This window comes from Oryx dammah, unplaced genomic scaffold (assembly GCF_014754425.2).
Source record: "Oryx dammah isolate SB20612 unplaced genomic scaffold, SCBI_Odam_1.1 HiC_scaffold_22, whole genome shotgun sequence".
NCBI lineage: Eukaryota > Metazoa > Chordata > Mammalia > Artiodactyla > Bovidae > Oryx > Oryx dammah.
In genome coordinates this window covers 36,511,375-36,539,215 of record NW_024070206.1, presented here as the reverse complement: position 1 = coordinate 36,539,215, position 27,841 = coordinate 36,511,375, and the positions used below count along the sequence as shown (strand labels likewise).

Genomic DNA, 27,841 nt, shown 5'->3' with positions numbered 1-27,841 from the left:
CCTTTGCCCTGCTTCATTTTGTGCTCCAAGGCCAAATTTGCCTGTTACTCCAGGTATCTCTTGACTTCCTACTTTTGCATTCCAGCCCCCTATAATGAAAAGGACATCTTTTGGGGGTGTTAGTTCTAGAAGGTCTTGTAGGTCTTCATAGAACCGTTCAACTTCAGCTTCTTCAGAATTACTGGTCGGGGCATAGACTTGGACTACTGTGATATTGAATGGTTTGCCTTGGAAACGAACAGAGATCATTTTGTTGTTTTTGAGCTTGCATCCAAGTACTGCATTTTGGACTCTTTTGTTCACTATGAAGCCTATTCCATTTCTTCTAAGGGATTCTTGCCCACAGTAGTAGATATAATGGTCATCTAAGTTAAATTTCACTGAGTTCAAGAGGCACCCAGAATTCAGTATATTGGGAATTCCCCTGCAGTCCAGTGGTTATGACTCGGCACTTTCACTGCAGGGGCCCGGGTTTGTTCCCTGGTTGGAGAACTGACATCCTGCAAGCTGTGCACGTGACCAAAACAAACCAAAAGACAAACCAAGAAAACTCAGTATGTGGTAGTCATTATTATGCCATCTTAATGTTTTCTTTCTTCTTTTTTAAATATTTACTTATATATTTGGCTGTACCAGCTCTTAGTTGTGGCATGTGGGACCTAGTTCCCTGACTAGGGATTGAACACAGGCCCCCTAAATTGGGAGCTCGGAGTCTTAGCCACTGGACCACTAGGGAAGTCCCCCAATGCTTTCTTCAAGCCTCCTCTAGGAGGGTACCCCAGGGACCAATCGTAAAACACCTCCTTAGCTCAGTTCCTCCAAGGGCAACTTAAACAGGAAAAGCCCATGACAATCTCTGCTGCTCCCCCAACACATATCAAGCTCCTAGCTAGCCATTCCAAGGATCAAACCTCTGGACCATTAGGGTGAATAAAACAAGACCTTTGACTGTGCTGTGGGGCTTTTCTCTTGAACTTGCTAGTAGAGCACAGGTGTTTATGCCGCAGAGCTAGATAGACAGTGGGCTTCAAACTGTAGCTCTGCTTACTTACCAGCTGTAAGACTTACCTTGTAGGACTTAACCTCTCTGAGTCTGAGTTTACCGTTGGTAAAATAATAATCATCTCTATCTCATAGTATTGTTGTAAGTGCTATCTATCAATCATCTAATAAACTTACATTTCAACCTCATGCACCTTCCAAAAGGATTTTATGAAAAAAAAAAAAAAAAACTTTAAAACTCAAAAAAGCCCCAAACTTTTACATATATGAAACACACATACACACATACATATTTTAGTTCTGTTTAGAACTAAAATAAAATCCAAAATAATCTTCAAGGTATCATTTTACATCTGTCAATTTAAAAATAAATGTAACCGAATTTTGGCCAGTTAAGGTGAAAGCAGTTTACTCAACAATTGCTGACACAAATATAAACTGACTCAAACTTTTTAGAATATGTTTTGAGTGTTAATTAAAACTTGCACTCTTGGGCCCAAAAATATCAATCTATGGAATTTCCTCTTAAGAAAAAAATGATATAGAAAGAAAAGTTTAAACGTACATGAACGTGAATGCAAATCCTAAAAACTGGCAGCAATCCAAATGTTAAAAACAAGTAAAATGGCCAAGTCAACGATGATGATCCATCACCACCCTGCCTTACCTCTCAACTATACAAAAAGGAAAATTATAAGAGCCACACCGCAAAGCAGAACTAAAGTGCCAGGTTGAAAAGAAAAAAGGCAGCAGTCACAACAGATCAAGGAAATGATAAACAATATGCATTTTAATCTGTGAGCCTATTGATTAATATTCAGACTCTGAAATAAAATAATGAATTGATTAATAAAGGTGAATGACTTTCTACTTTTCATGTCTAGTGTATTATTGCCTTGATTACCATATTTGCATTATTAAAAAATGTTTCTCACTTAGGATGTGAGCACAGTTAGCATACTAACATTAAATCTTAACTATGCATTTTTGATCTGCTTAGTTGATTATGCCCATGATTATCTGTAAGAAGCAATGTCAATTCCATAAATGAAAGAGTAATTGCACACTGGTAATTCTTGTCGGTTTCAACTAGACACTTTCACATGGTGTTCATAGTCATAGAATCACTATAACCTTGACATAAATTATCCTTTATGATATATCCATAAATAGAAGTCCATAAATGGATTTTCTAATGTATACCAAATTTAGATACTGCAGGAATATATAGTAACATAATTTCTCACCACAGGTCTCCTTTCTGATCTGTGATGAGTAATGCAATGATCCAGCAAACTGTCTTCATCCAATTCCTTCTGACAAAAAGGACATACACACCTGGAAATTGCATAGAACACAAATATTACTGAAATTATTGATAATTAGACAGTAGTCACTTAACTAGAGATAAAAAATAGAATGTAGGTGGATCTAGTTTCTAGTGTTCATTCTTTCAATTTCATATTCATTTTCTTATCCTGATAATAATCTTGGTGCCTAAATTTTTTCTCATGAGCAATGCAAATGTGTAACCTCACGGGGCAGGACAGAGACACAGTTATAGTGCACTTGAAGCACTTTATTTTCTTTGGAAGAAAAGTACACTCTGAGCGCTCCATTAACTGAGAAACAGAGGGTCATACCACTCAGCTGTATCTATGTTACTTTTTCTGTCTCTTACTTCTTTTTCTAATTCAAGTTACATGTGAATTGGGTGTTACTTGTTCTCCAACCAGAATATCTGACGACACTGGCCAATATAACCACAGATGTCAACTCACAGTATTAGCATTCAGTGAAGAATGAAAAACAGCCCACAACTACCTTGTTACTTCTTTATGCGCATCTAGGAGTACCTGTCCTTCGCATCTGTGTTGTCCAGTGGAGTAGCTATTAGGTATATGTCTACTGGGCATTTGAAATATGGTCAGTCCAAACTGAGATATGCTAGAAGTTTAAAATACCCTCTGAAGTTTATAAGCTTTATATATAAAACGTCTCAATAATTTATATATTGATTACATGTTCAAAGGAGAATATTTTAACCAGTTGAATACATACATGAAAAATTAATTTCACTTGTTTTTACTTTTTGAATATTGCTACTAGAGAATTTAAAATTACATGTGTTCTGCATTATATTTCCATTGCATAGTGCTGCCTTAAATTCTTAGGGACAATACGGAGGCTTGGAATTTTTCACTCATTTTCCATTATAGATATAACTTCCTGTTCCCCAAGTCATGTATTCTGGATAGTTTCCTTGCATAAGAACTTAAAAAATTTGAATTATAAGTTCTATAAAGCAAAGATTTCTATATTAAATGCAAATATTAATCTATCTTGTAAGACTGATTAATCAACAACCCTTCTCATTTTGGTTATTTTAATTCTTTGTTGTTTAATTCTAACTAGCAGGATAAATTAGTATTCATATACTTTAAAATTTTCATATCAACTTTCCAATCAAACCACATGCTTCTTTAGCTTGCTTGTTAGCCTTCCTTCCTACTGGTCTCTGGGGCCAGTCTAACAGAATTCAAAACTCTTCTTAGAGCTAAAATACTCACAATTTACAGGAGTATGGAATAAATCTAATCCTATAATAAAAGGTGCATTTGCAAAGTAATCTCTAGAAAAACATTTAGACTTCTGGATTAGGAAATTTAAGATATATTGGAGCAGCATTTCTTAAAAAAAATTTTTTTTGGCTGCATTGCACAGCTTATAGGATTTTAGCTCCCCAGCCAGGGCTCAAACCTGAGACCTTGGCAGTGAAAGTGTAGAGTCCTAACCACAGGAGTGCTAGGGCATTCCCCTTTTTTATCTTAAAAAAAATTTTTTTTATTAAAGTAGAGTTGATTTTCACTGTCACGTTAGTTTCAGGTGTATAGCACAATAATTCAGTTGTATATGCATTCTTTTTCAGATTCTTTTCCTTGATAGATTATTACAAAATATTAAGTATTTTGTCCTGTGCTAAAGTGAACAGGAACTAAAAAACCTCTTGATGGACATGAAAGAGGAGAGTGAAAAAGTTGGCTTAAAGCTCAACATTCAGAAAACGAAGATCATGGCATCTGGTCCCATCACTTCATGGGAAATAGATGGGGAAACAGTGGAAACTGTCAGACTTTATTTTGGGGGCTCCAAATTAAAAGACACTTATTCCTTGCAAGGAAAGTTATGACCAACCTAGATAGCCTATTAAAAAGCAGAGATATTGCTTTGCCAACAAAGGTCCATCTAGTCAAGGCTATGGTTTTTCCAGTGGTCATGTATGGCTGTGAGAGTTGGACTGTGAAGAAGGCTGAGCACCGAAGAATTGATGCTTTTGAACTGTGGTGTTGGAGAAGACTCCTGAGAGTTGCTTGGACTGCAAGGAGATCCAACCAGTCCATTCTAAAGGAGATCAGTCCTGGGTGTTCATTGAAAGGACTGATGCTAAAGCTGAAACTCCAATACTTTGGCCACCTCATGCAAAAAGTTGACTCATTGGAAAAGATCCTGATGTTGGGAGGGATTGGGGCAGGAGGAGAAGGGGATGACAGAGGATGAGATGGCTGGATGGCATCACTTACCTGATGGACATGAGTTTGAGTGAACTCAGGGAGTTGGTGATGGACAAGGGGGCCTGGCGTGCTGCGATTCATGGGGTCGCAAAGAGTCGGACATGACTGAGCAACTAAACTGAACTGAACTGATACATATAATTTCTTAAAATAAGCATAACTAACATTTATCTTCAGGAGAGGAAAATAAATTATACTGAATACCTCTACTGGATAGCTGAATTCATAGGAAGACTTAATGGTTTCAAAGCCATTATCTCCATTCAGTAGTACACAAAGCATTTATCTATTTCTTCAGCAGAGGCAAATGCCAAACTTTGTAATTCCTTTGCCATTCAGAATAGTTGTCCTTCAGTTGCTAAGTTGTATCCCACTCTTTTCCACCCTCTGAACTGCAGCACGCCAGGCTCCCCCATCCTCCACCATCTCCTGGAGTTTTAATGACCTAGATTTGTTTCCTTCTTTTTTTTTTTAAGAAAAAATAATGATCAATATCCTCTGTCGTTACACCTACTAGCTGTCTCTATCCTTCCTCCAGCCCCATATAAGAATACCCAGCAAACAGGTTGTAGGATTCAGAATGCCTGCCCCATGCGTGTTCTTTCGTGTTAGAATATATACTGAGATGTCACTTTGTCCCTTCTAAAGAGTAAGCAGGAAAATGAGAGGGAATGAGCTGGGAGACTGAGCAGTGGTGATGGAAAACTAAAGACAATAATCTCGTAATCATCATCTCCTTCAGGACTCTTAGTCACAACACAGAGGCTAACAGAAACTGAACAGTTCTGCTTTCTATTTTTGGATCTTCCTTCATATAAACTTGTCTGAGGAAGCTTCCTCAATCTCTCCAGTGTCCAGTTGGTTCTCCCCAAAGTTTTTAAAGCAGAGAGAGGAAAATTCTTTTGTAATTACTGCTATTAATCATTGAAAACAAATGAATACTAATAAGAGGTATTACGATTAGGAGCCAAAACATAACCACATACATATTTTCATAATAAAAATGTTAAGCTTTCCAGCCTGTTAAATTCTTTATAAGTATGTCAGATTTAGCATTAAAGCAAAGTGTACAGAAGCAAACCTTGTTGTCGTCTCTCCAAGCTCTTGCAGTGGTCCGTACCTATCTATGTACTTCTGGCATGTTCTTATGTGTGCTCTCATTTCACTGAGGCAAACCTGTATGAAAGCAGATCAAAATAAGCTCACTGTTGAAAAGAGGCTCATTTCAGTCAATGAAGTCTTTTGTGACCCAACTTCACTGCTTTCTTTATTTCAAATAAGGTCATAGTGTGGGGTCAGTTGATTAAAAGGATGCAGTCAAGGTAATAGTTCAATCAATTTAAGGCATTATCAAGAATAACAGTAATTTAAAATTTCTTTATAGTTAGAAGATCCAGGACCTGAGTTCTTGAATTTGATTCTTTTAGAAAGCATCTGTTTTTCAAAGTGAAAAAATATATATTAAATCAAATTTACTTTTTTTGGATACCATTACCTAAATTAGTGATGAAGGAAGAAAGAAAAAGAGCAAAAGGAAGGAAAGGGGGAAAAAAGTAAAAAGAGAGAGATAAAAAGAATAAATAAATGGATTTTAGAGATGTCCGGAGTAAGCAAAAAGAAATCCTGTGCTTCAGGGAAAGCTATAAATACCAGGGCTTTATAATACATCCAGTAGCCTTACATGAATTCACAATACACAGCATACTTAATGGCCCCATTAAGAGCAAATATAAAGGACAGCTCTTGCAGTCCATTTTTATGAAGGCAGAATAAAGAGCCCTTGTCCTTCCAGATATACATTCAGAGATCCTAACCATGAGGGATCTGTTGCTGCATAGCACATATTCTACTAAATGTGTCATTAGAAACTCTGATAAGATCTTGTGCTAAAGGAAGCTTTGTTAGGGTTGTGGTAAGGTGGCCGACCCACCCTGCTTCATTTTGCCCAAGCTACGGAAGTTCAACCTCAAACATGAAATCTGCCATCTCAAGGAAGCAGTCGTAACTGCTTCACGAAAGACAAAAATAAAAGCAAATGGAAACGTTAACAACAAATCCTTCCTTTATCCATCTAAAAAGATGTAAAAGCTAGGACCGATGTAGGCAGCTGTCTTAAAACAGACTGCTTTACAACATTTAACATCCAATTTTGCACATCAGTGCTCTCTCTTCTCTCTGTGACTTTCGTTAAGAATAGTGCTTGATCAACATTCCTCATATAAATGTAGCAATCTGGGGACTGTATCCTGACAAGTTAATTGATAAATTCATAGGGTGTCTACCCCAGACACAAAACTGAAATCAGTTGTCAGTGGTGGTAGGAGTATATAAGCCACTGTGCTTGCCTTAAAGGTGTTTATATTCTAATAGAGGAAAAACAAATGAACAAAGGATGTGAAGACAAGTAGATAGGAAACTGTTCAATACTGGGGACTGGGATACTCATGGAATGGAGATCTGGCCAGGACTCACAGGAAGCAGAGTTGAGAATGCCTAATATCCCAGCAAGAAGAGACAGATACAAAGAAATCTCCCAAAGGAAAGATCAAAATACTTGTGAATAATCAGAAATAGGGAGTGAAAAAAGGAAGCAGATTCTGACCCAGGATAATAGAGAGAATGCTCTTGTTTCTGACAGATACCAAAGAACTGGATAACAGAATAATATGCTGAGTTTGATTTTTTGCATGTTGAATTTTAAACGATGGCAAAATATCAAAATAAAAATAAGCAGTAATGATTACTAAGAATGTGAAAAGCTATTGATTTTGAGCTATTGATTTGAGCATTCATTTCCACAGTGCTAAAATGAATCCTATCCAGTGATGCTAGTGGTAAAGAACCTGCCTGCCAATGCAGGAGATGAAAGGGATGCAATTAAATCCCTGGGTCAGGAAGATTCCGTGGAGAAGGGAATGGCACCCCACTCCACTATTCTTGCCTGTAAAATCCCATGGACAGAGGGACCTGGTGGGCCACCGTCGATGGGGTTGCAAGAGTCCGACACGACTGAGCATACAGTGCTAAAAGCCACTTGTAGTTTGTCTTTAATCTTTACAACCACCCTGTGACATGAACATTATCTTTTCCCTCAATTTACCAAGACTCAAACAAAAACTCAGATTAATAATTTGCCCCAAATCACAAACAGTAAGTGAGAGAATTAGTGCTCAACCCTAAGATGTCTGACTCCAAAGACCATGCATAGATTCCATAGTCTCACAGCCATGAACAGATTTAGGTCTTATATAAATATTCAAAAAATGCATTTGAGCATTTACTATGTTCCAGCCACCATTCAAAGCTCTTGATACAGAACCTAATAAAACAGACATAATCCTTACCCTCCTGAAATCTGGTGGGGATAATGGATGATGGACATTAAATTTAAGTCACAAATATGTAATTACAAATGGCGACAAATTAAAGAGAAAGTACAGAGTGCTAAGAGAAAGTGTTTAAGAGATTATAATTTAGATGAACAATCAGGAAAGGTTCCCTAAGAAATTGAGATCTTCAGTATAAGATCGCCCTTTTGATCTCTAGACAGGTAATATCTAGATATATTCCCCTTAGCAGTTCAAATGTAATGTATGCAAAACTTAAAACTTAACTCTGTAGATTCTTCTCCAAATTTGCTCCCCATATTAGCACTTTCACCTACTCATCTCATAAACTTGGAAGGCATCTTTGACACCTCACTCTTATGCACCCCACATCCAGTTACTCACCAAATTTCTTCAATCCCTCTGTTAAATACACCTTGAAACAACCTCTTATCCCATACCTAATGCTCTTATGCTAACCCAGCTTCCTAACCACTTATCCTAAAGGCCACTAAACTGACTCCACCACTTCTGCTTTTGCTCCCTCCCAACCATTCTCCATGCACATGCCTGAGTGAGAGCTTAAAAATATAAACCTGATCAAAAGCTTACACTTTTTCTATGACACCCTATGGCATTTAAGATAAAATCTAGAATCTTTGACACAGCTTCTAAGACCTCACATGATCTAACCAGACTAGTATAGTATCAACGGTAAGAGGGAGGCAGCGGTCAACAGAGATAAATACTGCAAAGCCCAGAGCACCAGAGATGGAATTACGCCACTGGGGCTTGAAAATAAAGCTACTCACTGGGTGGGCTACAATAACATAATAGAGGCCATATAATAAGGGGTGAGGGGAGCAATGGGAAGGGAGGAAACGGAGGTGGTCGATGAAAGCACTTGTTTGAGAAATTAGGTGATGGTGGGCATCAGGTGACGGCTCTCCTGCAGTCCCGACTTATGAAACTGGAGGACAGGAAGAGGAGAGACTGAGACGATACACTTTGAAATCCGAGTAGGATGAGGTCAAAGGCAGAGGTGAAATGACTAGCTGTCTAACAATTTTCTCGGTGGTCTAAGCTGGTAACTATGAGCAAAGGCAGGATGACGTACCAGAGTGTCACATTCGGTGCAATTCCGGAACTCGGATTTCATTCTCTTGGCGACATCAGCTGCTGGAACGCCTTCGGAAGGAAGATAGGCCCGGCAGTAAGGACAGGTCCACTTATTGTTCTTTAGACTGGTAGTGATGCAAGAACGGCAGAATCTATAGGACACCAACCAAGAACACGTCACTCTCCTTGACAGGAATTAAGGAGCCACCACTGGGGGTTCATGTGTGGAAACTGTATTTTAATGACACCTCGGATACTAAGAGCAGTTCTGCCAAGTGGAAGCTCCATCTACACTATTATAAAATAGATAACAGATGAGAACCTATTGAACAGCTCTGGGAACTCTACTCAGCGCTCTGTGGTGATCTAAATGGGAAGGAAATCCCCAAAAGAGGGGATACATGCATACAGATAGCTGATTCACTTTGCTGTATAGCAGAAACTAACATAACATTGTCAATCAACTATACTCTAATAAAAATTATTAGGAAAAAAAAAAGAGAGCTCCATTTGCATCCTACACTTGCTGGAGAGTCTCTTTATCTTCCCTGTGGGTCACAGGTTCTCACCACATGTGCTAGACACACAAAAGGTGACAGGCAAGGTGGTGAAACAGCCTTCCTATAAACAGAATTCAAACTATAACTCAAGTATCACTCAGCCACAAAAAAGAATGAAATAATGCCAAATAATGCCATCTGCAGAAACATGGATGGATCTAGAGGTGATCCCACTAAGTCAGACAGAGAAAGACAAATATCATATAATACCATTTACATGTGGAATCTAAAAAAAATGATACAGATAACTTATTTGAGCAGACTCAGACATAGAAAACAAACTTATGGTTACCAAAGGGGAAAGGGAGAGGGAAGGACAAATTAGGAGTTTGGGATTAACAGATAAAAACTACTACACACAAAATAGACAAGTAACAAGGATCTATTGTATAGCACAGGGAATTATATCAATATCTTATAATAACCTATTGATATAATAGAAAATCATCTGAAAAAGAATCTATATATCTGTATGTATCTATGTACAAATGAATCGCCTACACCTGCCATTTCCGTCTTCAAAAGTGAAAGTTGCTCAGTCGTGTCCAACTCTTTGCAACCCCATGGACTATACAGGAATTCCCCATGGAATTCTCCAGGCCAGAATACTGGAGTGGGTAGCCTTTCCCTTCTCCAGGGGTCTTCCCAACTCAGGGATCAAAGGCAGGTCTCCTGCATTGCAGGTGGTGTCTTTACCAGCAGAGCCACAAGGGAAGCCCCCTGAGAGTAATACGTTATAAATCAACTACATTAAAAAAAACCCTATAACTCAAGGGATATCTAACATACTCTTTTCTTAAATCTTATTTTACCTTAAAATTTGTGTGTCGGGGAGGGGGGTAATAGGTCTTTGTTCTGTGGGTTTTTGTGTGTCAGATAAAAAACTAACAAGTTGAGGAGGTAAAAATACCAGACACATTATAAGTTTTCATAATTTTAAACTCATCTGCAGATATAGAAAATTACCTAATCAAAATTGCCACTATTAGGAATGTCCTTCATGTCAAGAAATACATTCTCTGGTTTTCTCAAAGATAATCTTGACAAAATATTAACATAATCAACGGAATTCACAGAAAATCTTGACCTACTTACAAGAACTGTTGAAAATTAAGTGCACACAGAGTAAAAGTGAGCATTTCAATAGGTTATACACATTAGCATAATTTGATAGCTCTTGAAAAGTTCATCTATCATAGGTACACAATTCAAGGAAATTTCACAACAAAATTCGCAAATATATTAGCCATTGTGTGTGTGTGCTTAGTTGTGTCCGACTCTTTGTGACTCCATGGACTGTAGCCCACAAAGTTCCTCTGTCCATGGGATTTCCCAGGCAAGGATGCTGGAGTTGGCTGCCATTTCCTTCTCCAGGAGATCTTCCTGATCCCAGGAGCAAACCCACGTCTCCTGTATTGGCAGGTGGATTCTGCGCCACCCGGGAAGTCCCATATTAGTCATTGTGATTAGCCATTACTGATTCTTGAAAGTATTCTCTTCTCCCTCTGTGATAAAACCCTTACATACACATAGAGGATACATATGTCTGCACTGTTCCTGAGGCATTTGCTTGATGCTTTTCCAGTGGTCATTTATGGATGTGAGAGTTAACTATAAAGAAAGCTGAACACCGAAGAATTGATGCCTTTGAACTGTGGTGTTGGAGAAGTCTCTTGAGAGTCCCTTGGACTGCAAGGAGATCCAACCAATCCATTCTAAAGGAGATCAGCCCTGGGTGTTCTTTGGAAGGAATGATGCTAAAGCTGAAACTCCAGTACTCTGGCCACCTCAGGCGAAGAGTTGACTCATTGGAAAAGACTCTGATGCTGGGAGGGATTGGGGGCAGGAGGAGAAGAGGACGACCGAAGATGAGATGGCTGGATGACATCACCGACTCAATGGATGTGAGTTTGAGTGAACTCTGGGAGATGGTGATGGACAGGGAGGCCTGGTGTGCTGCGGTTCATGGGGTTGCAAAGAGTCAGACACGACTGAGTGACTGAACTGAACTGAACTATGTTTGCCCAGCACCCATTTCCCCTTACTTTTGCCACAGCATCCTGATTTTGCTCTGCAGGACCCACCCCTCTTATATGAGATGCAAACTGATGGGACCCCAATTCAGGTGCCCACAATCCCTTGCTGAAGGCAGAGCACCTGATGTCGACCAGACTAAGTGAGTAAACCATCGCCCTGGGAGACGCATGCTAAACAGTGACAAGAGCTGATTCAGCAATAACTTGATGGGACTGCCCTGCTCTTTATATACAACCCTGGATCTGCCTGGGTTCCTACCCTTTTCTTCTTTTTGTTACTCATGTTGTTTGGAAACTTTATGTTTTGATATAATTTCAAACAAAACTTTTTTTTAATGCTGTGCCGTGAGGCATGCAAGATGTTAGTTCACCAACCAGGGATTGAACCAGTGACCCCTGCATTGGGAGCCTGGAGTATTAACCACTGGACCACCAGGGAAGTCCCCATAATTTCAGATTTGATATACTGCTTTGTATTTACAAAGTTTATAACAGACCTTAACTCATATAACCTTAACAACCCCCTAAGAAAGATCATTATTTCGTTTACAGATGAGCAAACCGTGGTACATACTGGTTACTTCTGCAAAGTCACAGCTACAGAAAGTGCCTGAACTTGGTTAATCTTAAGCTGGGTTTTCTTTTTCTTTTTTCTATTAAGTGGCAGTGTTCAGTGCTATAGAATTCTATTCTTTTCTGTTGACCAATCATGATATGATGGTATTAAATGAGTAACAGTTATATAATCACAACAGTAAAAGATGTTTAGGTGTTTATCAGTTTTCACAACCAACAGTCAGACAAAAAAAAATAAAAGATAATTACAATTAGGAGCCATAAGGGAAACATGGTTAACCTAACAATATAAAATAATTATATACAATTTGGGGGGTGAAATAGAATGATGTGGTAAGTGGAAGTGCATACATGCACAAGTTTTCATCCACACAGCCAGTCTATGTCTTTTGGTTGGTGCATTTAATTAATTTACATTTAAGGTAATTACTGATATGTATGATCCTATTACCATTTTCTCAATTGTTTTGGTTTTATTTTTTGTAGGTATTTTCCTTGGTTTTCTGACTCAAAAATTCAGTAACCTGTCTTTCCACAGCCACAGTTGCCCTTGTTGGAAACAGCAATACTTCCAGAATCAAAAGATCTAAGTCCTCTGCTGTCTTTTACTTCTGTATGCTTCAGGTGATTAACTGTAAGTTCTACGGCACAATGTTCTTACGTTTCCTTGCATCCCTAAGGATTGGTTCTCAAAGTGTAAGAGTATTTATTACAAACAACAGTCCAAATGCTCAACTCGTAATTAACATTTCTAATGAAAACTTAAGGTTCTGGCAGGAATTCTTTGTCTACATGATTTAGGAGCAAACAGGTAACACTGTGTTCCTTGTCAACTAAAAGTCACCCCCTCTTTGCTCACACTGATTTCAGTTTTGCACAAACAGAAGATGAATACTGGTGCAAAGCTCCATGGTGGGCACTGGTCACATTACCTCACTTCACTCTTGCAGTAATGCTAAATGCTCCTCTTTCTCTCTACTCTGACTGATGGCAAACTGAGGTTCAGAGAGGTGTTAACAACTTGCTGAGGTCACACAGCTGTGAAGACAGTAGTGAGCCGTTTTTGGGGTGTTTTTTGCCAGTGGCTCACAGCTTGTGGGATCTTAGTTCCCTGACCGGGGATTGAACCAGAGACCCTGGCAGTGAAAAGACTGAGTCCTAACCACCAAACCGCCAGGGAATTCCTAAGATAGTAATGTTTTTTATCCTCAAGCAGTTTTGGGAGAGGCTCAAAGTTTGTAGTCTTTTTAAAGACACCTGGGCTTCCTAGGTGGCATTAGTGTAAAGAACCCACTGCCACTGCAGGAGATATAAGAGATGGGGGTTCGATCCCTTGGGCATCCCCTGGAGAAGGAAATGGCAACTCACTCTGGTATCCTGGCCTGGAGAATCCCATGGACAGAGGAGCCTGGTGGGCTACAGTCCAGTCAGACACGACTGAAGCGACTTAGCATGCGTGACAGGTAGAAGCAGCAAAGCGATGAGATCATTGAGCCAGGTGGGCTTTACCTAGAGTATATTTCTGCTGTTATTTTGTAAATACTTCATACATGTTTTTGTAACTATGATCAATAACCACAATAATGGAAATTCCTAGTAGATATTCATGAAAAGGAGCACATTTGAGGCATGTTTAAAACCAAGTCTCTCCCTATAACCCATTCAAGTCTGTACAGTGGTATTACCTGTGGCACGAAACTCTCACATGAACCTGATACAGACACTGTTGCATTATATGAGAATATTAGCAGCAAATCTGGTAGATGAGTCCATTAACTGTACTCCTTTTCATAGAAGTGTTTATCAAGTGGAGAAAACACATCAAGATCAAGGTGTTTTGGAACAGATTGAATTTACTGATTATGAGTACATAAAAACCACAACATTGTCACCATGCAAGCATGCTGGATGCTGCTGCACCTCAAGTCTTACTTTCTGGGCTGCAGAAGCAAGACTGCAGAACTGCTGAGTTCAAAAGATTTGACGGGAACATTCTCTCCTTAAAGGTGTAGCTATCAAATTCAAGTCATGAGTGCTGGAGTTTCTACCATCCCTACCCTGGTATCTTGGCATGAAAAGTATACAAGTGATTGGGACTTCCCTGCTGGTCCAGTGGGTTAAGAATCTGCCGACCAATGCAAAGGACACAGGTTCAACCCCTGCTTGGGGAACCAAGATCCCACATACCATAGAACAACAAAGCCCATACCACAGAGCCTGCGAATCACAACTAGTGTCCCTGCCTGCAACAAAAGATGCCACACGACACAACAAATGTCCTTCATACTGCAACAAAGACCCAACGCAGCCAAATATAGAAATGTTTGGAAAAAGTATACAATGATCAAACATTTTCTGAAGGGCCTAATCAGAAACCACAGAGGGTTATTCAGCTTTATGTAATATATACTACATAACAGGGAATACAGACAGAAAGTGTTAGTCGCTCAGTCATGTCCTACTCTTTGCAACCCCATGGACTTGCCAGGCTCCTTCATCCATAGGATTTTCCAGGCAAGAATATTGGAGTGGGTTGCCATTTCCTTCTCCAGGGGATCTTCCTGATCCAGGGATCGAACCTGGATCTTTCTCATTGCAGGCAGCATCTGAGCCACCAGGGAATACAGACAAGATAACTCAAAACTAAAATGTCTCAGAAAGCAAAGTGTAGAACTATATACACACAGTGTGAGCTTCCTGCAGGCTTGTAGGTATATAAGAATATCTGGGGTAAAGAAAATAAGAACATATACTTACCCATTGAAAAGATGGCAACTGGAAAGAAAGGGTGTGTGGCAGAAGAAGGGTATTTTCATTGTCAAATTTTAAGTATGAACCACATCAACTTATTACCAACATTAACAAACAATTCTTTTAAAAAGTAAATCATCTGCAACCGCTTGGGATCAATGGTCTGGTAATGTCTGATAACACGAACTTGCAGGTACCCCTTGACTCAAGCAATACCAAGCCCATGTATTCCCTCAAAAGGAATTTTTTAAAATGTCCATCTGTTTAAGAATATTCAGAAGGAATGTTTTCATAATAGCCCCAAACTGGAAATAACCCAGATATATATCAATAAAAAAGTGAATAAACAACCTGTGGCACAATCATACAATGAAATTCTACATAGCAATACAAAAAGAACAAATTTCTGATACAAGCAATAATATGGATGAAATTCAAAGACATACTGAGTGAGGAAACCAGACACAAGTGATTATATTTCACTTTAGATGAAGTTCTTGAACAGGCAAAACTGATCTATGATAGAAAAAAAAAAGTTTCAATAATGACTGTCTACAAGGGTACAAGGACAGGAATGGCTGGGAAGGGGCATGAGAGAACCATATGGGGGCAAGACTATTCTATATCTTAATAGGGGTTTGGGCTAAACACAGGTCTAAGGGCAAATGTTATACCTAGAATGGATGCATTTCACTATGTGTAATTTACTTTTAAAAATCCCATAAATATTGAACTCTGGTTAATATTAATATAATGCATGCTCATATGAGAAGGGGTAGAGTGTGCTAATGTCTGTAACCCACTCTGAAGTGCATTTAAAAAATCAGATGGATTGATGGATAAGTATGTGATAGAGAGATAAGTGCAAATATGGCAAAATGAACAACTGAATACAGATAGTGGATCTATGGATATTCACTGTACAATTCTTTCAAATTAGCTGTATGCTTGACATTTTTTCATAATAAAATGTTAGGGGAAATTAATCATCTTACTATGATGATTTACTTAAATTACTTAATTAAAATTTTTTTACTCCTGATAAAATTTAGTTGGAAAATTAAGAAGGGAAATGTTCAGAGGATGAGAGGTCTGAATTTTTTTTTGAATTTTTTTTTTAACAGAATGTGATTCGAAGAGAAAAATAGTTTTTAAAATATATTTTTAAGAGCACTGAAATTCAGAGTGAGGAAAAGTTTAGCTTGCATTTATGATTATTCAAATAAATTTAAAGAGCAGGAACAATTGAAAAAATAATAAAAGGCTGAAGAGAGAAAACACAAACTGTAAAAAGACTTTACAACACCTGCACAAATCTCCCCAGACTCAACCATATAAGCACAGACTCACTAACGAAATTTTTAATAACAGCTTATGATTGCCAGACAGTGTTTGACATGCCAGGGGTGAAACCATGGCAGTGCCTGAGGTCCCTGCTCTCAGAGTTCCAGGATGAAGAGAGAGGAAATAAGCAGGTAAACAAAAGGACGGGCAAAGGATGAATGCCCTGAGAAGAAAACAGTTGGCAATAAAAATAGAGCGGGTGGGGCAGAGGGAGACGTAAGATGGGTGGTCCCTAGGATGACATTTGAAGACACCAGACTTCAGAAGACCCGGGAATGGTTTTCCGAGCTGAACACAGAAGGTACAAAAAATGGGGACTGTTTTGCTGAGATACAGAAAGCCAGTGTGGCTGAAATGCAGGGGGCCCAGGGTCTACCTGTGTAGGATACAGATCATAAAGCCAGAGCTAAGAGTGATGGGCAGGCATTGGAGGGTTTTAAGTGGGAGTGATATGACCTGATTTACATTACAGAGATCACTGGGGTTCCTCTGTGAAGAATGGATTGGAGGTATGAGTTGGTTCAAGAGAGAGTGGTGGGGCTTCCCTGGCTTCCCTGGTGGCTCAGTGGTAAAGAATCCACCTGCCAGTGCAGTTCAGTCCCTGATCTAGGAAGATTCCATATGCCGCAGAGCAACTAAGCCCAAACTGCCACAACCACTGAGACCGTGCTTTAGAGCCTGGGAGCTGCAACTACTGAGCTCGTGCGCCACAACCATTAAAGTCTGTGCGCCCTAGAGCCTGTGCTCCACAACAAGAGAAGCCACTGCAAGGAGAAGCCCGAGCACCATAACTAGACAGCTGCACCTGTTCATCACAACTAGAGAAAAGTCCACACAGCAACGAAGACTCCAGCAGAGCCAAAAATAAATAAACACAATTATTCCAAAAAAGAGAGAGGGTGGAGGCTCAGACCAGCAAAGTAGCAGTAGACAGTGTAAGTGGATAGACAGATTTAGGATCGATTTGGAAAGCAGAGGCAAAGGGTTTAGGGTTGACCAAATGACAATAAATATATGCCCCGTTACTAAGTGAAAGAAGTCAAATACAAAAGACTATTTACTGTATGATTCCAGAACTCAGTGACAGAAAGCAGATGGTGTTATGTGGGGCGTGGATTGACTGCAAAGGATTCAAGGGGATTTTTTTTTTTTTCTGATGTTGTTAAGTCTTTTCACTTAGTCTTTTTTTTTTTTTTTTTGTAATTGAAATATAGTTGATTTACAATGCTGTGTTAGCTTCAGGTGTACAGCAAAGTGATTCAGTCATACCTATATATTTACATATTAATATAATATTATTTTTCAGATTCTTTTCCATTATATTACAAGATACTGAATAGTGTTCCTTGTCATACCATAGATCCTCGTGGTCTGCCTATTTTATATATAGCAGTGTGTACCTGTTCGAGGGAAGTTTTAAGGTAAAGGAACTAACTGTCCTAGATCTTGTTTGAGGTGGTGGTTATAGAATTGTATACAATTATGTACCGTGTTACCTCAATAAAGGTGAAAAACAGAACCCCACAAAACAAAAAATGCCTCAGTACCAACACTGCATGAAAACCGCAGAAATATATGCTGCATAGAACCATTCAGAGTCCTGTAAGCGTCCCTCCCACAGAGCCCCAGGCCCTGAATAGTAGCTACTCAGTAAATGGTCAGCAGATTGAAACAACTACATCAGTTATGAGGAATGGGCCAAAGGAGAATTTTCAGGGCAGGGGCCAATGTTCTCGCTAATAACTAAGTGTTTTACTCCTTCTGGGAAAAACCCATGGAGTAAAAATGAACACAAGCCCAAGGAGGTAAGAAATTTCCATGTCTGCCCTCCTCCCCTCTGTAAGACTGTATGATGACTTACAACAGACATGATCAGAATGAGGAGAATGTAGGTGAAAGCTAAGGATGGATGTCAATAGCATTTTTTTTTTAAGGTTGAGTTAATGTTTTCAAAAATTCTGACTGAGTTGTCATTGCTTCTCTCTCTCTTTTTGCCACCCCTGCAGCACACAGGATCTTAGTTCCCAGACCAAGGATGGAACCTGTGCCCCCTGCAGTAGAAGCATGGAATTTTAACCACTGGACCACCAGGGAAGTCCCAAATTGTCATTGCTTTAAACTTCTGGCTTCTCTTGAAAAGTTAAGTCTCCTGCAGCTCTGGACTTGGTTCCCACATGGCCACATGGGTTGGTGCCCGTTCCTGTAGGCGGTCACCCTCCTCTCTCACTCACACCACTTGTCTCCCCTCTGTTGAGCTTGCAGCTCCTGATGACATCAATCAAGAACTAGATAATGATTCTAAGAACTTTAAAACCAGCTGGAAACTTAATTAACCCACCCCATTGTGTATTTTATTAACCCCTTTGCTAATCTGTTTCTCTAATTAAGTGATTAGCAATAAAACTCAAACATCAGAAAAGTCGGCAAGGTATTGGAGGAAAATGGGGAAAGGGTTGCTGAGGACCTTGGGTAATTAAAGTTATGTCCACAATCTTAGGAGAGAAAACTGCACCCTTCCTTAGTAGAATCAAGGATGTGTTAGGGACTCCATGGGGCCCAGGGCTAGACAGGCAGAATAAGGAGCCAGAAGTGAAGTGAAGTGAAGTGAAGTCACTCAGTCGTGTCTGACTCTTTGCGACCCCATGGATTGTAGCCTACCAGGCTCCTCTGTCCATGGGATTTTCCAGGCAATAGTACCGGAGTGGATTGCCATTTCCTTCTCCAGAGGTGATCCCCAAATGCAGTTCTGGAAGAAGCCCTTGGCAGCATGTGGTTGGTCTAACATTTTCTTCACGTTCTCAGCACTGGGGTGCTTCACTGTGGGAAGGCCAATATGAAGCTGAATGAAAATCTTGGGTCCCTTGGGGAACATATAAATAGAATAAGGAGAGTTTCTATTGTTATTCAAAGGGAGGATGGCTGGTGGCTCAGTGGAAAAGAATCTGCCTACCAATGCAGATGTGGGTTGATCCCTAGATCAGGAAGATCCCCTGAAGAAGGAAATTGGCAACTCACTCCAGTATTCTTGCCTGGGAAATCCCATGGACAGAGGAGCCCGGTGGGCTACAGTCCATGGGGTCACAAAAGAGTTGGACATGACTTAGCAACTAAGTAACTACAACTCCAAAATAAGGCAATAAACACACACACAACCAGTCTCCCTTTTACCACTGATGGATGGATCAGCCTGGACAGGCCCAAGTGGAGTTCTTCTCAGAGCACAGGCCCTCAGCCACTGTTCTTTGAAATCACCTTCAATGTTTTTATGTAGTCAATGAGGTTACTCCATCCTGGAAATCATTTTGCTTCCAAAAATTGACTCTGCCTTCAGAACATTGAATCTACACTCCATTATGAGTTGATTTTTATATTTAACCCCCCTAAGGAAAATTTCATTCCTTTCACCTGTAATCTTAGAGGGGTGCCTCTCTATAACCCTCAAACACTGTCCTCAACTTGTTATATCTTACTGTCAGTTAAATAGGGTTATTTGAGGCTGTACTTCTCAAACTTGAAAATGGATAAAAATCACATAGGCTTCTTGTGAAAATGCAGATTGAGATTCAGCAGACCAGAGTTGGGGGCTGAGATTCTGTAGCGCTGCTGGTCCTAGGACCAGTGTTATTCGCCCAGTCGTGTCCGACTCTGCGACCCCGTGGACTGTAGCCTACCAGGATCCTCTGTCCATGGGATTCTCCAGGCAAGAATACTGGAGTGGGCAGCCATTCCCTTCTCCAGGGGATCTTCCTGACCCAGGGATCAAAACCCAGGACCAGTGGTCACATTCTATGGAGAATCTCGTGCAGCATAAAAACTCAATCTGCATCATTATTTATTTAAGTTCTGTTTGTTGGAAAAAATGTAATTTAATAGATCACTAATATTTATCATGCCTATGACAACACTAATGTTGCTAGGTAAACACCAAGCAGTCCAACCATCAAATGAGGCAAATTTCAGGCCAGTTTAATCACATCTTTCTAAAATTCTCAGTAATATAGGCACAAATGAATAACCCTATAAAAGGAAGGGAGCTCAATAACTATGATGGGACTCCTATCTATGACTCAAACTCCATGGCATCAGTTGGCTGGCACTATGAAGTGGCTGTCCAAAGTGGTGCTCACAGAAGTATTCAAATTTTGTCTTAGAGTCACTCATTAATTCAAAATACTTAACATTTGCTAAGCTTGGGAACTTAAAGCAGTGGCAATGTAGAAAGTGGCATTCCTTTATTAGAATAACGGCTCTCAAGAATTATGGGTCTAGATGGAACAAGACTCTAATCATCAAATTCTACCCCCCCAACCCTCACTTTTTTGGGTCACTTTGCTCAGCATACAGGATCTTAGTTTCCCAACCAGGGATTAAACCCAAGCCCTCTGCATTGGAAGCACAGAGTCTTAACCACTGGGTTGCCAGAGCATTCCCAATCATTGTATTTTGAGTGATGCTTACCCAAGTACATTAGAAGGAGGAGGCATTCTATATGCATTTGTTTTAGCATCAGGGGCTTAAAAGGCTCATGTTTAAACTGCAAAGTTTCATCTTAAAATCAAATCACAGGTCAAGAAGCACATGAAAGGATGCTCAAGATTGCTTGAGCATCAGGGAAATGCAGATCAAAATCATGCTATCACCTCACACCTATCAGAATGGCATCACCAAAAAGCACAAATAACAAATGTTGGTGAGGATGTGGAGAAGAAGGAAGCCTCATACACTGTTGGTGGGGATGTAGATTGGTGCAGGCACTGTGGAAAACAGTATGGAAGCTTCTCAAAAAATTAACAGTAGAGTTACCATATGATCTAGTAATTCCACTCTTGGGTATATATCTGAAAAAAATGAAAACACAAATTCAAAAAGATATACACAACCCCAATGTTCATATCAGCATTATCTGAAATAGTCAAGATATGGAAGCAAACTAAGTGTTCATCAATAGATGAATGGATGAAGATGAATGAAATACTACTCAGCCATAAGAAAGAAAGGAGTTTTGCCATTTATAGCAACATGGGTGGACTTAGAGGGCCTTATGCTAAGTGAAACAAGTCAGAGGAAGACCAATACTATGTGATACAACTTACATGTGGAACCTAAGAAACACAACTAGAGAATAAAAAAGAAGCAGACTCACAGATACAGAAAACAAACTAGTGGTTACTACTGGAGAGAAGGAAGGGGGAGGGGCAATTTAGGATTAGGGGATTAAGAGGTACAAACTGTTAGGTAAAAAATAAGCTACAAATGTATTATACAACATGGGGAATATAGCCAATATTTTATAATAACTATAAATGGAATATAACCTTTAAAAATTATGAATGACTATATCGTACATCTGTAACACAGAATATTATACAGCAACTACACTTCAATTAAAAACAAATCAAGTCACAGGTCAAATATTACATCAGTGATAATCTGCAATCACATGGGAAACTTCCACGACTTCCCACCACTTCAATTTAACCACCTGCATCTGTGCCCATTTAATATTCTACATCCTCTTATACTGATGAACTGTCCATTCCCCTACCTAAGCTCAGCCCCTCCACTGAAAATCATAGCTCTGGAATTCTATCTTCTCTACTGTGCATCAAAATTTCCCTCACTAAGAGGAAAACAACAGAATGGGAAAGATTAGAGATCTCTTCAAGAAAATTAGAGATACCAAGGGAACATTTCACGCAAAGATGGGCTCGATAAAGGACAGAAATGGTATGGATCTAACAGAAGCAGAAGATATTAAGAAGAGGTGGCAAGAATACACAGAAGAACTATACCAAAAAGATCTTCATGACCCAGATAATCATGATGGTGTGATCACTAATCTAGAGCCAGACATCTTGGAATGTGAAGTCAAGTGGGCCTTAGAAAGCATCACTATGAACAAAGCTAGTGGAGGTGATGGAATTCCAGTTGAGCTGTTTCAAATCCTGAAAGATGATGCTGTGAAAGTGCTGCACTCAATATGCCAGCAAATTTGGAAAACTCAGCAGTGGCCACAGGACTGCAAAAGGTCAGTTTTCATTCCAATCCCAAAGAAAGGCAATGCCAAAGAATGCTCAAACTACTGCACAATTGCACTCATCTCACATGCTAGTAAAGTAATGCTCAAATTCTCCAAGTCAGGCTTCAGCAATACGTGAACCGTGAACTCCCTGATGTTCAAGCTGGTTTTAGAAAAGGCAGAGAAACTGGAGATCAAATTGCCAACATCCGCTGGATCATCGAAAAAGTGAGAGAGTTCCAGAAAAATGTCTATTTCTGCTTTGTTGACTATGCCAACACCTTTGATGTGTGGATCACAACAAACTGGAAAATTGTTCAAGAGATGGGAATACCAGACTACCTAACCTGCCTCTTGAGAAATCTGTATGCAGGTCAGGAAGCAACAGTTAGAACTGGACATGGAACAACAGTCTGGTTCCTAACAGGAAAAGGAGTACATCAAGGATGTATATTGTCACCCTGCTTATTTAACTTCTATGCAGAGTACATCATGAGAAACGCTGGGCTGGAAGAAGCACAAGCTGGAATCAAGATTGCCGGGAGAAATATCAATAACCTCAGATATGCAGATGACACCACCCTTATGGCAGAAAGTGATGAGGAGCTAAAAAGCCTCTTGATGAAAGTGAAAGAGGAGAGCGAAAAAGTTGGCTTAAAGCTCAACATTCAGAAAACGAAGATCATGACATCCGGTCCCATCACTTCATGGGAAATAGATGGGAAAACAGTGGAAACAGTGTCAGACTTTATTTGGGGGTGCTCCAAAATCACTGCAGATGCTGACTGCAGCCATGAAATTAAAAGACGCTTACTCCTTGGAAGAAAAGTTATGACCAACCTAGATAGCATATTCAAAAGCAGAGACATTACTTTGCTGACTAAGGTCCATCTAGTCAAGGCTATGGTTCTTCCTGTGGTCATGTATGGATGTGAGAGTTGGACTGTGAAGAAGGCTGAGCGCCAAAGAATTGATGCTTTTGAACTGTGGTGTTAGAGAAGACTCTTGAGTCCCTTGGACTGCAAGGAGATCCAACCAGTCCATTCTGAAGGAGATCAACCCTGGGATTTCTTTGGAAGAAATGATGGTAAAACTGAAGCTCCAGTACTTTGGCCACCTCATGCGAAGAGTTGACTCATTGGAAAAGACTCTGATGCTGGGAGGGATTGGGGACAGGAGGAGAAAGGGACGACAGAGGATAAGATGGCTGGATGGCATCACGGACTCGATGGACGTGAGTCTGAGTGAACTCCGGGAGTTGGTGATGGACAGGGAGGCCTGGCGTGCTGCGATTCATGGGGTCGCAAAGAGTCGGACACAACTGAGTGACTGAACTGAACTGATTGGTTCATTTCCATCCGCAGACAAAACATTCCATTCTTTTTTCTAAAAGAAGATGCTCTTGATCCCACATCTTTTTCCAGTGATTGCTCCAATCTCTCTCCTCCCTTTGCCTCCTAACTCCATGAAAGGGCTTTTGATATCTTCCATCTCTCTCTTGCTTCTCTGATCCCTTGAGAACCCCCTCCAATTAGTTTTGGAGCCCACATCCCACTTAAACTACTCTTCACAAGGCCACCCACAGTCTTCACATTTAGTAAACCCAGTGGTCAATTCCCAGCCTTCACGCACTTGCCTTTTAAAGCAGCATGGATTACGTGGGTCCCTCTTCCCTGGAAAATACTTCTCTTTTCTAAAATAATTTTTAGTAATTAAAAAAAAATTTATTTATTTGGCTGCACAGAGTCATAGTTGCCGGCATGTGGGATCTTTGTCGTGGTGCATGGATTCTCTAGTTGGAGCACACAGGCTCAGTGGTTGCCCTGGGCAGGCTTTTAGTTGCTTTGCAGCATGTGGGATCTTAGATACCTGACCAGGGATCCAATGGGTACCTCCTGCAGTGAAAGCGCCAAGTCTTAAACTCTGGATGACCAGGGAAGTCTAAAAGGTACAAACTTTGGGCTATAAAATAAGTAAGTCATAGAAGAGAATATAGAACATGACTATAGTTAATGACACTGGATTGCTGAAAGATGCCAAGAGAGTAGGTCTTAAAAGTTAATCATTATGAGAAAGACAAATTTTGTTAAGCATATATTCTGACAGATGTTAATTAGACTTTGGGTGGTGATCAATTTGTAGTATTTACAAAAATCAAATCATCATCTTATACACCTGAAACTAATGTTACATATCAATTATGCTGTGCTGCATGCTATGCTTAGTCACTCAGTCATGTTCGACTCTTTGCAACATTGACTACAGCACGCCAGGCTCCTCTGTCCTCCACTATCTCCTGGATCAGTTCAGTTCAGTCACTCAGTCGTGTCCAACTCTTTGCGACCCCATGAATCGCAGCACGCCAGGCCTCCCTGTCCATCACCAACTCCCGGAGTTCACTCAGACTCACGTCCATCGAGTCAGTGGTGCCATCCAGCCATCTCATCCTCTGTCGTCCCCTTCTCCTCCTGCCCCCAATCCCTCCCAGCATCAGAGTCTTTTCCAATGAGTCAACTCTTCGCATGAGGTGGCCAAAGTACTGGAGTTTCAGCTTTAGCATCATTTCTTCCGAAGAAATCCCAGGGCTCATGTCCTTCAGAATGGACTGGTTGGATCCCCTTGCAGTCCAAGGGACTCTCAAGAGTCTTCTCCAACACCACAGTTCAAAAGCATCAATTCTTTGGCACTCAGCCTTCTTCACAGTCCAACTCTCACATCCATACATGACCACAGGAAAAACCTTAGCCTTGACTAGACAGACCTTAGTCGGCAAAGTAATGTCTCTGCTTTTGAATATACTATCTAGGTTGGTCATAACTTGTCTTCCAAGGAGTAAGCATCTTTTAATTTCATGGCTGCCGTCACCATCTGCAGTGATTTTGGAGCCCCCCAAAATAAAGTCTGACACTGTTTCCACTGTTTTCCCATCTATTTCCCATGAAGTGATGGGACCAGATGCCATGATCTTCGTTTTCTGAATGTTGATCTTTAAGCCAACTTTTTCACTCTCCACTTTCACTTTCACTATCTCCTAGATATTTTGCTCTAATTCATGTCCATTGAGTCGCTGATGCCATCCAACCATCTCATCCTCTGTCGACCGCTTCTCCCCCTGCCCTCAATCTTTCCCAGCATGAGGGTCTTTTCCAATGAGCTGGCTCTTCACATCAGGTGGCCAAAGTACTGGAGCTTCAGTATTCAGCATCAGTCCTTCCAATGAATATTCAGGACTGATTTCCTTTAGGATTGACTGGTTTGATCTCCTTGCAGTCCAAGGGAACCTCAAGTTTTCTCCAACACCATAGCTCAAAAGCATCTTGTATTTATTTACTTATTTGCCTGCACCAGGTCTTAGTTGCAGCATACAAAATCTTAAATTTACAGCATGCAAACTCTTAGTTGGGGTATTAGTTCCCCTACCAGGGATTGAACTTGGGTCCCTTGCATTGGGAGCTCGGAGTCTTAGCCACTGGACCACCAGGGAAGTTCCAGGACACTTCTGTTTAGATGTCTCCCTATGAGACTACTCATACATTCAACAGGCCTAATCATGAGGTCATTAACTTCCTCCTGAGCTAAATTAAACTCTGGCCCCCATCATCTATCTTCCACTTTTGTCTCCCTCTGTATCTACCATATCAAATTTCTCTGAATATTTCTTTTAATGTTAAATCAGATTCCCTTTTAGTTTCACGTATACAGTTTCAACTCATCTCTTTCCCCAGCTCACTGACAATAGAAGATAGGCAGATGTAGGAAGTTTCAGCCTCCAAATCTATTTTTACAACTGATAGGGCAATACAAATGGCGTCAGAACATTAAAATGGAACTTCTTAAAGTCCACCAAAGGAAGAAAGAAGCTAAGAGTAAGACTATCTGGGACATCTTGGAAACGTCACAGATTTTATCTTCTTGTGGCCCAGTTTGATTCCGAAAGAAATCCAGAGACGAGAAAACCCATAACTGGGTTTTTGCTTGCTTTATGGAATGACTTTAATGGAACAGAAACTGTTTTGACACCTGAAACTAATACGAGATTGTAAATCAACTATACTCCAATTTAAAAACCAACTATGTTTTGAGCATTATGGGCTACTTTTACATTTTTAATACTCAAAGAAATTTCATGACTCACTTCATTTTACAAATGAAGAAACTAAGATTCAAAAAGATTAAGCAGAGTGCTGATTACACAGCTGGTTACTGGCAGAGAGAACTTCAAATTCTGCTTTCTATCAAGCTCACTGTTTTACTCCATCACAGTACATACATACATATTCATTCAAGGTATTGTTGCCATATTATATTTGCTCAACTTGAAACTGGTTTATAAACCAAAATTAGCGTAAACAACCTAGGTTAATAAGTTTGGAAATTAGCTTAAGTCTGGGATAATATAGCAGTTTCATTTCATTTCCTCATTTTCCAATTTAAGTTCAATGGAAGAGAGTAATTCATTTAGGAAGTACAAATGGCGTTAGGCGGACTCACAATCTCCAGAGCAGAAGGGACTCTAGCTAACACTGACAAAGTGGAAGAGGCCCAAGTAAATTTGCCAAAAGTAGGAATATGGAAATTGTGCCCATAGCCAGAACAATGGACATAGCTTTGTCAAAACAAAGAACAATAAAGTGAGGGAAGGCGATTTGTCCAGCCCTTGTGCTACTTCATGGCTTTTTTTTTTCCAGTTGCTGGTTTCCTATTCACTCTAACAAAGAAAAAGATTAAACACAGGATTTAACATTTCACAAGTTTTTATTACCCTTTAGCAGAAGCAAAACACTGCACATACTAAGCTGCAGCATTCAAAAATCCAAACTAGGGAAAACCGTCAGATAACAATCTCCAATAGCAATGCTGCCCGGTTCAGTCCCACAAAAGAAAGTCGTCCGGACTTGATGCCACGGTGTGTGTTCCCCGCAACCGAAAAGCTTTAACTCTGATACAGACTAGGGATCGAACCCGCGTCTCTTAGGTTTTCTGCATTGGCAGGCAGGTTCTTTACCTGAGCCATACAGACTAAATTTAAATATAACTATCCTGAGGGTTATTACTACTCTGAGCTAATCAGTATATTTCATACATGACACAACAGCATCTTTTTTTCTATCTTGACCTAGGGTTAATTATGTCAATGTGGACGGCTAGGAAACTACATTAGGTATCAGGCAGGACGTAAATTAGCCTTGAATTTAAAGTACAAAGCTGAAACGACAGGCCCTGAAAATACAGCCACAAAATAATGCCCAGGGGCACTCTTGCTTTGAACATTGTGTGGGCAGCAGATTTTTCTCCCTGGCTCTCTGCTGGGCTTTTCGGAGTTGAAAACTGTTTCTCAGATGCTAGGCTATAGGTATCAAGGACCATCTAAGTCCTTTTAAAGACGTTTTGTGCACTTGCATTCATCATTTATGACACTTCTTTTTTCCCCGGTAAGCCAAAAAAGCACTTACTGCCTCGGAGCTTCATCAAACTAGTCGGTGATCCAAAGAAGACATTAAGTGGGTTTTCACTCAGGCTCTATGAAATCTCCTGG

General features: G+C 40.1%; 1 protein-coding gene across 1 annotated transcript in view; it reads right to left on the bottom strand.

Moving 5' to 3' along the window:
- Window positions 1-27,841, bottom strand: part of RNF125 (ring finger protein 125) — a 47,239-nt gene that overhangs the window by 17,692 nt on the left and 1,706 nt on the right. Inside the window, exons 2-4 of the mRNA XM_040264804.1 lie at window positions 9,018-9,171; window positions 5,656-5,750; window positions 2,250-2,340 (exon numbers count right to left, since the gene is read on the bottom strand). Of these exons, the coding sequence (XP_040120738.1) occupies window positions 2,250-2,340; window positions 5,656-5,750; window positions 9,018-9,171 (340 nt within the window). The remainder of the gene's footprint in view (window positions 1-2,249; window positions 2,341-5,655; window positions 5,751-9,017; window positions 9,172-27,841) is intronic.